This window comes from Kogia breviceps, chromosome 14, assembly GCF_026419965.1.
Source record: "Kogia breviceps isolate mKogBre1 chromosome 14, mKogBre1 haplotype 1, whole genome shotgun sequence".
NCBI classification, from domain to species: domain Eukaryota; kingdom Metazoa; phylum Chordata; class Mammalia; order Artiodactyla; family Physeteridae; genus Kogia; species Kogia breviceps.
In genome coordinates, this window is record NC_081323.1 from 71359703 (window position 1) to 71371768 (window position 12066).

A 12066-nucleotide genomic window follows, 5' to 3' on the forward strand; every position below is an offset into this window, starting at 1 on the left:
AACCTTAGGGCCTCTCTGTGATCCAGCAGCTGAAGAGTTAACACATGGGTCTCTAGGATGTTGCGTCTCCAGCCCTCAGCCAGCGTCCCCTTCCTCCCCTTAGAAGGGCAGCATCTGCACCCTTGGGGTGGTTAAACATTTCCACCAGTACCCCAGGACACAGCACAGTGCCTGGCATTTGGTAGGTGCCCGAAAATATTGTTGAATAAATAACTACATCCATTTGTTTATTCAGTGACTAAATGGGTATCAAATGGGCATTGCCAGACTCAGTACTATGCAAATGTAAGCGTGTGCTGGGACAGACTCTGCGTTTTGGCGAACAGCTTGTGATCTAATGGGAGTCCCAGGATGCCCTGTCGGCTATATGATTTGCAGGGGCCAGTGCAAAATGAAAATCCCGGGCTCCTGGTTCAAAACGCAGGCAAAAAAAATGCTATCTCCTTTCTTCTGCCATCTCTCTCTCCATCTGTCATGGTGTCTTTTATTTGCTATGAAATGACACGCTCCCTCCGGCACGGGAACACTCAAGGGGTGAGTGCATACCCTCGCAGGTGCCTAGGGCTTTCGGCAAACCCTGGTTCTCCCAGCGTCCAGGCCCAGGCCCCCACCACAAGCCAAGGGTGGCAGTGGTCTCTGGTTGGGGCGGGGGAGTGAGCAGCTGAGGACCCATCCCAGGGAGGACGGGAGGCGGGGAGGTGATGGGGGGGGTGGGGCGCCACGTGGGTAGAGGCTCCAAGCCCAGGGCGCATGCTCCATTGACCCATCAGACTTACTTAACAAAACACACATTCAAGATAAAGCTATTAAGAATTTCAGGACAGGTGACTAAAGAGCATTAACCTCAAGCCCAGGGCCCTGAGCCACCGAACTGGTCTCGCACCCATGTTAGATGCAGGCTCTGTCCTCCTGCTCACGGGCTGTCCTCCAGCCAGGCACTCCCCCCATGCCCGTGGAGCGGGGATCCCGGGGCTGACTGGGTGCAGGGGGAACCCTCTCTCTTTCTCTCCGCAGGGGCTGTGAGGGCCTCCAGTGTCTTCCCCATCCTCAGTGTCACGCTGCTGTTCTTCGGCGGGCTCTGCGTGGCAGCCAGCGAGTTCCACCGCAGCAGACACAATGTCATCCTCAGTGCGGGCATCTTTTTTGTCTCTGCAGGTGAGCATCTGGTCTCAGCCCTGAGAGCATCACAAACACCAAACCCAAGGCAGGGCCACCAGGACAAAGCAAGGCGATTCAGGGTTCCCTCCAGGGAAGGAACAAGAAAACGTTCAACTTGGGTGTTCAGAATGAGAAGCAGAGACTTTAATTAGAACCAAAGATGCTGACATTGTAGCTGAGAATGCACGGAGGGAAGATGAGGAGAAGGTCAGCTTAGAGAGGGGGAGAATGACTAGTAAGAGCGTGCGTGTATATGTCCGCACATAGCGGGCAGGGGGCATGGATGCTGTGTGTAATGTGTGACCTGAGAGACGGGTTCAGTGTGTTTTAAAGGGGTCCATTTTTCTGCTCACTTGGACATCGTCATGCACGATCTCTGGCCCTTTGAGACCTGTGTTTGCTGGCTTAACTGTTGTTCACGGCTCTTCAAGCGCACAAACCCTCAGGCTGTTCAAAGCATCTCTGGGAACAAGGTAAAAATCAGCAGCCCCAGATGCTCTCGGGGAAGACCTTATCACCAACAGCAGCCTTGACCGGAAGGTGGCACAGGATGGCAAGGAGGACGAGGCAGTCCCCAGGAAGAGGTCCTGTTTCTGCCCCCTCTCTCCTCCCTTCATCTCCAACCCTCCTCCACCCTCCTCATTGTCCTCTCTTCCCTCTGGGTTTCCACTCCACCATCGCTTTACAATCTCTTCCCACCCCACCCCTCAATCAGTGCCATCTGGATGAAATGCTTTAGAGACGCAAAGAACAAGGTGGGGGTGGGAAGGAGGGGAGCTTGACTCTTTGGTGATGACCTCCAAACTTTGACCCATAATGACAGAATATTTACTGGGGTAGAAACAGTGGGGAAGAGTATAAAATGGTGGGTGAGAGGGGCTTACCCTCCTGGATTTGAATTCTGGCTGTACCTGTGGAGCCTTGGGAATGTTACCAAATCCCTATAACTTGGTTTCCTTGACTGTAAAATGGGAAATGATCATAGTACCTATTTTATAGGGTTGTTGGAAGGAGGTTGAACATAAAAATCACAATATTATTTGCTAGCATTGGGAAAGCAACACAATATAGTTCCGAAGTTGGAAGCCCAGCATCCTGGCCTCCTCCGAGATCTTGCTCAAGTTTCTTCCCTACTGTTTTCCCCTTCTGCGAAATGGGGAAGGGATGGATGGCATCCAGCTCTGAGTCTCTGGGAACCAACTCAAGCAACAGACCAGGGGGAAAGCCGCCATCTTGTCAGGAGGATAAGATTAGCCCAAAGGTGATGCTCTGTGTGGACAGATGGTAACAGCTGGTAAACCCAGGGACTTGTGTTGCTTTGAGGCACGTTCTAGTTGCTGGTGGCCCCCTCCAGACCTCCTGGGCTCTGACTGACCCAGAGGATGCTGTGCTGTGCTGACATGAGGGTTTCCTAAACAGAAGAAGATCATTATTTTGTCCCCCAAGGGGACTGCTGAGGGAGAGTGTGTCCCCAGCAACCTTCTTCTCACAAGGGGTGTTGTGAGAGATGGAAGGTAGATTAGACACATGGGAACCGGGGAACGTGAGGGACAGCAACAAAGCCCTGAGGGGAAGCCAGAAGCTGGGGGTCTCATCCTAGCTGTCCCCCCACCACTGGTCTCCCTGAGGACCCTGAAGAGCCTTATTTTCTCCACCTACAAAGTGAAAATTTGGGAGGATTCAGCACTCCCTAAGGCTCTTTTTTGCTCAGTTATTCTAAGCTTCTGTGGTTTCAGGCAAGCAGTCAACAACCCTTTATTGAGTACCTACTATGTGCTAGGCACTGGGCATTATGCTCAAGACCATGAGCTCTGAAGCCAGGCTGCCTGGTGCAAATCATGGCTCTACCACTTCCCAGCTGGGTAGCCTCGGGCAAGTCTCTTAACCACTCTGTGCCCTAGTTTCCTCATCTGAAACATGGGGATAATAATGTCTCTACCACTTAAGGCTGTTCAGAGAATTAAATAGTTGGTATATGGAAAGGGCCTAGAACTGCATCTAGCCCGCAGTAACTGCTGTATGCATAATAACTGCTACTATATACATTGTACCATTTAATTCTCATGCTGATGCAATTCAACAAATACGCACAGTGCTCTTGCTTGGGTCAGGCTCTGGGTAAGGAGAGGAGGCCATAGTAATGAACAAACCTAGCCTAGGTCTGCCCTTAGGAAGCTTACGGTCTAAAGGTCGGGAGAAAGTGATTACCCACTTACGTCTAGTTCTTCCTAAGCTTTTTTACTGAATTCTAAATCCACCCATGGCCAAGATACAGTCCTGGGTTCAAATCCCACCTCTGCCATTTCCCAGCTGTGTTGACTTGGAAAGTTATTTATCTTCTCTGTGTCCCAGTTTCCTCATCTGTAAAAGAGGGGTGTTTTTATTTTTAAGCGGGCCTGTTGCAATGATTAATTGAGATCATGCACATAAAGACTTTGCACGGTGCCTGCCACACCATCGGTGCCCTAGAAATAAGTGGCAAGTCACTTGGCTTGCTGCTTCCTTTAACCTGCGCTGACATCCGAGCCTCTCCTTGAGCTTCTTTTGTTTTTTTCCCCCGGCAAGACTTCCTTTCAGGGCTTCTCAAACTTTGCCACCAAAACTTACCTGCGGGCAGAGGAGAGAGAAAACGGGGCCCTGGGAAGTCAGGGGGCATCACTAGAAGCCACCTTCCGTGAGCTGAAATGTCTTTGAAGTCTGTCTCCCATTTATACTGAAAAATTCATGTGAATTCTGCTCTCTCCTCATTATATTCATGTTCATTTTAATATAAAAGAATGTGTCTTCCCTACTCATCTTCAAGCCAAATTGACGCTCTAGAAAGAGGATCCGTTTTTCATCCTGTGGTTTCCTGCAGCCTGACACAGGTCTGGCTGCGTCAACCCCCATATTAAGAAATAGCTCAGTGATTAGAACTCGCTGCCTACCTGCTGAGGGCCTGCTCGGGGGAAGGTCAAGAGGAGACAGGGAAGAAACAGACCTTGGCCCTGCCCTCTAAGGGGTAAGTCCTAGATGGAATGGGGCCAGAGATTGTATTCAAAATATGAATTCCCCTTAATGCATGCGCACCAGCCCATCAGAACGATAGCACTGGAGCAGAGTGCGGGTGGCCCTTGCTACGCCAAGCTTTAACCCTTTGGTTGCTGGACTGCAGGGAGATCTTGGGGACCCCCAGGAGGAGTACGGGGCATTCAAGGAATGGAGAGGATACTCAGGAGGCCATTGGAAATGGTTATTTACCAACTGGTACTGGGAACTGTTATGAGGAACAGCTTCCACTTGGAACCACCCTACAGGTGGCCCGGATTTGGAGGCAAAGAGACTCCAGGTGATGTACCAACCTCCCTGAGTCATTATTGGTATCAAGGCCCGGATGAGACCCTTAAAGCAAAGGACACAAAGAGACATTCTACCTTCGGAGCAATAATGTGAGAGAAGTAGTCACAGATGAGGGCAACCCCCAGGCCCTCAGTTTCTATTGTTGCTTCTTACTACTCCCTGGAGAATCGATTTCTCTCCGAGCGACTAGTCAGCTCTTTCCAGGGCTTATTCCGTCGGCACAAGGGGACTCTAAGTTGGCAGACCTTGTCTACTGGGGACAACAGCTTCACGCTCCCCAGTTCTTGATGCTTGAACAACAGATAATCTAAAGCATTATCGTGTCCTGTGCAGATAACACGACTTAGCTACTGCGCCTTTCCCATTTGTTTCCCAAACTGCAGCTCCAGACCCATATATGTCCACTCAGCAGCCACATTCCAACTCTCAATAAGCACTTCCAACCCACCTCCTCTTCTCTAAGCCTATTCTCTCTGCTGCCTCTTATTTTAGCTCAAGATACCATCAACCTCCCCTGCATCCAAGCTACAATCCTACTAGTAAGTCACTCTCAACTCCGTTGTCAATCACCTTTCATCTCCTGATGTTCAGGACCCAGCTTAAATGTCACCTTGTCTTCAGAACAAGGGGGTTTAAGCATTCTCTCCTTCTCTCTTTGCTCCTGAACCATGTCATATGTGTCTCTGGAAGAACCCTTACTATAGTTTGCTATAATTGCATTTACATGTCAGTTTCTTCTGCTAATGGTGAGGAACTCAAGGGAAGCGATCTGCATCTCGTTCATTTTACCGTCATCATGACTTACTGCTGAAGATTCAGCTTTGCGGGAATGAATTGCTTCTAAGGGAAAGTACGTGCATTCTGAATTCTACTGCACTTGCTGAAAGAGTAGGGTGAATTCTTTAGCTAAACGCTTCCCACCCAGAATGGAGCAGCAGAATTCTTCATTTCCCCGAGAGACAGACCCTGCAAGAAGAGCTCAGCAGCTGGATTTCCTGGCCATAAATCCATTCTCCTCTCTCTCTGTTGACTCCACATTTTTTTTTAAAATAGATATTTCCCACCTAAAAGTGACAGTTACCTCTGAGGTTTATAAAGGATGTATTTTTCTTTCCCCTCCTCTTAGGGTTAAGCAACATCATCGGCATCATAGTTTATATATCAGCCAACGCTGGAGACCCCGGGCAGCGTGACTCCAAAAAGAGCTACTCCTATGGCTGGTCCTTTTATTTCGGAGCCTTCTCTTTCATCATCGCCGAAATTGTAGGAGTAGTCGCTGTGCACATCTATATCGAAAAACATCAGCAGTTACGTGCCAAATCCCACTCGGAGCTCCTGAAGAAATCTACCTTTGCTCGCCTTCCACCCTACAGGTATAGATTCCGGAGGCGGTCAAGTTCCCGCTCCACAGAGCCCAGATCCCGAGACCTGTCCCCCATCAGCAAAGGCTTCCACACCATCCCTTCCACTGACATCTCAATGTTCACCCTCTCCCGGGACCCCTCAAAGATCACCATGGGGACCCTCCTCAACTCCGACCGGGACCATGCTTTTCTACAGTTCCACAATTCCACGCCCAAAGAGTTCAAAGAGTCGTTGCATAATAATCCGGCCAACAGGCGCACTACGCCCGTCTGAACTGACTTCTGCCCTCTGCCTTCCACCCCAGCACAGCCCGGTGGGAAGTGGACAGAGGTTTCTCTGAGGTTGCATGGCATGGTCCTCGTGATGGTATTACTTTTTACAAAGACTGAAACCAAATGGACTCAGCCCTCTCCCACAGTTCGTCCCTCTCCCTCCAGGTCCTAACCCCTCTGTCCCTCCCCGACTTTTCAAGCCAATCCCATGACGTCTCTCTGTGTATCTGTGCCAGATGTTTTCCTTTCTTCCTTCTTTACTGGAAGGACCTCCACATTCTTCCCTCCTTGGAAGAGGACTTTACTCAAAGTCACGGGTGGTGGCTGGCGGGTGGGGGGGGGATCTCCGAGTCCCCAGACTTGTGAAGAGTTGTCCCCATTGTCCACTCCAAATCCTCAGGACACCAACGGCCCAGGTGGCCCTGAGGGAGGCATTCACCTTTCTGTGTTAGAAAAACATGCCCAGAAATCAGAGATGTCAGAGCCCTGAAGCAGCTACTGTAATAAGCACTCACGTATTAAAGGTTTTGCCTTGTCGTAACCAACCGAGCTGGGGTGCTTTGTTTCTTCTGGGTAACTCCTGCACAAATTTACAAATTCATTTGCCCTGCCCTCAAACTGCCTCGTGTACGTGTTGGAAGCTGAGCTTTGCTCATCCACGCTCTACCCACCAGGAAGGATCCTCCTTTACCTCTTGAGGCCAGCAGGTGCTCCTACCAATGACAGAGTCTGTGTGTCTCTCACCTAAATCCTGCAAAGCTACTGGGGGCAAGCACGTGTTCAAAAATCTGGCTCTGGCACCCGGTAGCTCTGGGACCTTGGGAAAACCCACCCGACCTTCAAACCTCAGTCTCCTCATCTGTAACATGGAGCATGGCACAGTATTCTCTTCCACAGAGTTGTGAGGCTTAAATAACACTTCATGTGTAAAACGATTAGCACACTGCAAATAATCAATATGTATATTTTTTAATTTTGGGATGAATTCTGGCTAGAGTGAGCATTACCGGAGTTTGGGCTGCCATAACAAATACTATAGATCAGGGCGGCTTAAACAATAGACATTTATTTCTCACAGTTCTGGAGGCTGGGAAGTTTAAGATCAGGGCGCCAGCAGATTTGGTTCTTGGTGAGGGCTCTCTTCCTGGCTTGCAGACAGCTGCCTTCTCACTGTGTCCTCACTTGGCAGAGCCACTAACTCCATCACGAGGGCCCCAGCCTCATGACCTCATCTAACCTAATTACCTCCCAAAGGCCCCATCTCCAAATATCACCACATCAAGGGTTAGGACTTCGATAAGTGAATTTGGATGGTGGGGAGGGACTGCATTCAGTCCACAGCAAGCATGATTGCAGGAAGATAGAAGCCAAATGGGAGCTATTCTTTATTGGGGGGAAGGGTGTACTTTGCACAGGCTCTGGAGGCATTGGGGCAGGGGGGTAGAAAGTGGAAGGACATTTGAATATTTTGAAAAACTGATATCAGAAAGCATGAGCAGGGCTTCCCTGGTGGCACAGTAGTTAAGAATCTGCCTGCCAATGCAAGGGACACGGGTTTGTGCCCTGGCCTGGGAAGATCCCACATGCTGCAGAGCAACTAAGCCCAGGTACCACAACTACTGAGCCTGAGCTCTAGAGCCCACAAGCCACAACAACTGAGCCCACGTGCCACAACTACTGAAGCCCACATGCATAGAGCCCGTGCTCCGCCACAAGAGAAGCCATGACAATGAGAAGCCCGCGCACTGCAACGAAGAGTAGCCCCCGCTCGTTGCAACTAGAGAAAGCCCGCGCACAGCAACGAAGACCCAACACAGCCAAAAATGAATGAATGCATAAATAAATAAAGAAAGCATGAGAAATGGATGTCACCTCTGCCCACAGTGACTCCTGGGGTGCTTGTGGCACACACCAGCTCGCCACACCTCCAAGGAGCTTCCCACTTCTGGGTTCAGTCACTCAAGGGGGCAGAGTTATGGTCATAGGAACTCATGCTAACCTGATACTGTTGGTACCTGGTTGTGTTCTACAACCTTACACATATTGTACCATTTAATCCTCTAGAAATATCCCCATTTTACCAAGGAGGAAACTGAGGCCAGAGAGGGTATGTGATTGCCCACACTTCATCCCTTCTACAACCTCAAAGTCCTGGGAAGCCAGTCACGTGCCTGCACTCACACCCTCGGTGAATTTTATTGTAAAGCGCAGACTAGTAACAATTTGTTTTCTTTGACACTTGAGAGTCATGGTATGCAAATTACACCCATACATCAAATTACCTCATTGAATCCTTAAGACAACCCCACATGTAGTAGGAATTATTATCCGCATTTTGGCAGGTGAGGAAATAGAGGCTCAGGAAGAGTATCTTAGGGGCTGATGAACAGAGCCGGCGTTTAGAGGCAAATCCTCTGCTTCCTAATTTGACTGATTTCCTCTCTCTGCCAGCATTTCCCAAATCTCAGTCATCTGAGTTCAACCGTTGCGAAGCGTTTCACATCCACATACCACATTAACCATTATTTATTTGATGGTTCTCTTTAAATTGACTCATTTTTTACTTCAATAAATCTATCTTGAAAGTGAACTTTATATCACTACTGTACAAAGTAAAACTGGAATTGCTTGCCGTAAGCAAATGGTAACTGGGAAAATAAATACAGTAAAAACAACACAATCACACCATACTCTAGCTGCTGCCTGTTCTAAGCCGAAGGCCAGCTGCCTGCTCTTTGTAAAAAGGATATAACCAAAATGTTAGAAAGATTAGTTAAGATACTCGGGCACCAAAGAAGACGCTTGCTTTGGCTTAATCGGGAGAACCAGAAAGGGGAAAACCTTCTCACTAATACTTCTCTCTAATGTTGCAGCTGTGTGTCACATCAAGTTATCTCACCCCACACTTTGGGAAAAGTGGCTCCAGGCACCCTTGGAGAGGGAAGGATCTGGGAGATGGAGTGAATAGGTGGTGAATACTCTGAAGGGGAAGAAAGAGCAACCTGCAGCCCTGGGAACCAGGAGTTTGTCAAAAACAAGGCATCTGGGGAGTTGATCGGGGATGGGGAGAAAGGTCCCAGGGGCTTAACTAGCTGGGTGTCTGCTCTGGAGACCCAGTACGGAGCCTTCTGCGAAGGCCAGAGAGCAGGAGGAGGAAAGCAGGCACCTGACGCCTGGAAGGACCCCCGCACCTCTAGGTCTGCTCCCTGCAAGGTTTTGATGCATGGGCCATCAGAGTGCCTTTGCTTGAAGACTGATCAGCTGGACCCAGCTGGCTGACATCAAATAAATATTCATATCAACACTCGTGGTTCACAGCCAGGACCCCGGGCAATCCTGGTCATCCAAACCCCTGTGAAGAGTATTCACATTCACTAGGCTCCCACTGTGTGTGCCAAGCAATGTGCCAGGAACTTCCCTTATTTTTGTCTCATTATTCCTAAAATTCAAGGCAGGCACTGTTGTTAACCCGTTGGATAGATGTTGAAACTTGCAAAGGGAAAGCAAAGCAGGTACTCCAACCTAATTCCAAAGCCTACGCAACAGCCACTCACTAATCATCTCTGGTCACACTTCTCAAATCTCTTTGCTCCATCGCTGAGTCTCCAACCTCCTTTTTCCCACAATGCAGCTCCCTTTCCCAGCCCACTCATTTCTGGACCGGCAGCATCCTACAGCCAATCTCAAGACCAGAACCTTGGGGTTTCTCTTTTATACTTCTCTATTCTGCGGCCCCCAGAGCTGATCTTTTGCCAAGTTCTTCTCTACCTTTCGAGAGGGCATAACATTCAAGCAAGCAAACTCTGCAGCTGCACTGCCCAGATCTGAATCCCAACTCTGCATTTATCAGCCATGAGAACTTTCACAAGATAATCTCCCGGTGCCTCAACTTCCCCAGCTGTAAAATGGACACAAAAATAGTCCTCACTCCATAGGTTTGTGGTGAGGATTCAATGAGCTTATTTTCATAAAGCATTTGGAACTGTACTTGAAACACAATAATCACCATATAAATGTTAGCTATTATTATTTAATACTGTTCACAGATTTACGTTTTTCCTCCTGGGCCCTTTCCCCCTTGTTTTCCAGATTGTGTTGACACTCTTCTGCTCTAATCAAGCCAGTGTCCCCATACTTATTCCCAATTCTCTAGCTTTGTCGATGAGCATTATCCCTGCCTGCAACGTTTTCCCTTGTCCTCTCTAAATTCTGTCCACTCTTCAAGGCCGAGATAAAGCCTCCTCCCTTCCATGAAGTCTGTAGTGATTCCTCGGGCCACATAATCTCTCACTTCGTGGCATTCATTCATTCACTCACTCACTCATTCATTCATCTAGCACTTATTACTGAGTACCTACTATGTGTCAGAAACAACCATAATCCCCACAGATATGACCACCGCCCTCATGGAACTCCCAGTCCAGTACTAAACAAGTACTAAAGTCCTAAACAAGTAAACACACAAATCAACATCACTTACAATTGCGATCTGTGTCATAAAGGGAAGGTAGAGAGTAAAAAGTACACAGGCATGTAAACAGAGGGCTCTAATTTTGATGGAGAGTCAAGGAACAGGAGTTGGCATTTACAGTTATACCTAAAGGTAGAGCTAACATTATCCAAGTAAAAGAGGGACACGTGGAAGGAGAAAAAACCCCAGCGTGTGCAAAGGCCCTGAGACTGGAAAGACCCCTCCTCCAAAAAAGTCAGTAAAGCTGGAGCACATACAGGAAGAGTAGCATCAGATGAGACTAAAAGAAAAGCTGGATCCAGAGGATGTCAAATTACAGGCATGTTAAAGATCTTGAATTTTGATCCTAAGTACATTCAGAAGCCATTTAAGAGTTTTAATTAGGGATACAGTAGAGACAATCTAATATCTATTTTCAGAAATTTTATATGTTAGGCACCCAGTGAAATACTAGTTTCATAAATATTATCTTTAGAAGTACTTCTTTAAGAGCTTGTACGTTGCCTGCTTTATCCACAGTCTCTGGTAGGTGGACATGATCATGAATTGGACATGACCTTGCCCCCAGGCACAGCTGATTAGATCATAGATTGCATGTCATCTAAGGCTAGCCAACCCATTCATAGGGTGGCCAGTGGCCTGGGACTTGCGACTTGACTTAAAGGGGTAAACTGAGAAAAAAAAAAGGTAAACTGAGACAACCAGATGATCTCCGCTGGGAATTTTAACTAAGAGACACAGAAATCCGTTGCTAGTTGGCTAGGGGGAGCAAAACAGAAAAGATATAAGGATGCCTTGAGACTAGGGCAGCAACAATAGGCCAAATGCAAGTTGTAGTTATTTTAAAAAAACAAAAAACTGTTTGGTCATGAGAAGACAATCCTGCAAAGCTTTCCCATTATACTTACATAAAATCCAAATTTTTGCCCTGGTCTCCAAGGTCTTGCATTATAAAGATTATACTAACAGGAATTCCCTGGCGGTCCAGTGGTTAGGACTCTGCGCTTTCACTGCTGAGGGCATGGGTTCAACCCCTGGTCAGGGAACTGAGATCCCGTATGCCATGTGGCTAGGCCAAAAAATTAAATTAAAAAAAAATCATACTAAACTATCTATCTTTATTCCATGCCACCTTTTATCTCGTGGCCTACACTTCAGTCACATGTCCTCCCTTTTCAGTTCCTTGATCCAGCCAAACATATTTCTGCCTCAGGGCCTTTGCACCTGCTGTTCCCACTGCCTGAATTCTCTTCTCTTTATGTGGCTGTCCCCTTGTCATTCTTCAGGTCTGAGCTGACAAGTCACCTCTTCATTTACCAACTCTCAAAAGCAAATCCCCTGTTATTCTTTAGTATAGTCCACACTTATTCTCTTGATAGCTCGGAAGGGTGTAATATTTTATCTTTTGCTTGTTTGTTTACTTACTAGGAGATAAGTTCTGTGAGAGCAGTGTACTGTGTG

At 47.9% G+C, this 12066-nt stretch overlaps 1 protein-coding gene across 1 annotated transcript in view; it reads left to right on the forward strand.

Moving 5' to 3' along the window:
* Positions 1-6679, forward strand: part of CACNG3 (calcium voltage-gated channel auxiliary subunit gamma 3) — an 89807-nt gene extending 83128 nt beyond the window's left edge. Inside the window, exons 3-4 of the mRNA XM_059037037.2 lie at positions 1015-1155; positions 5624-6679. Of these exons, the coding sequence (XP_058893020.1) occupies positions 1015-1155; positions 5624-6135 (653 nt within the window). The 3' untranslated portion in view covers positions 6136-6679. The remainder of the gene's footprint in view (positions 1-1014; positions 1156-5623) is intronic.
* Positions 6680-12066: the final 5387 nt, after the last annotated feature.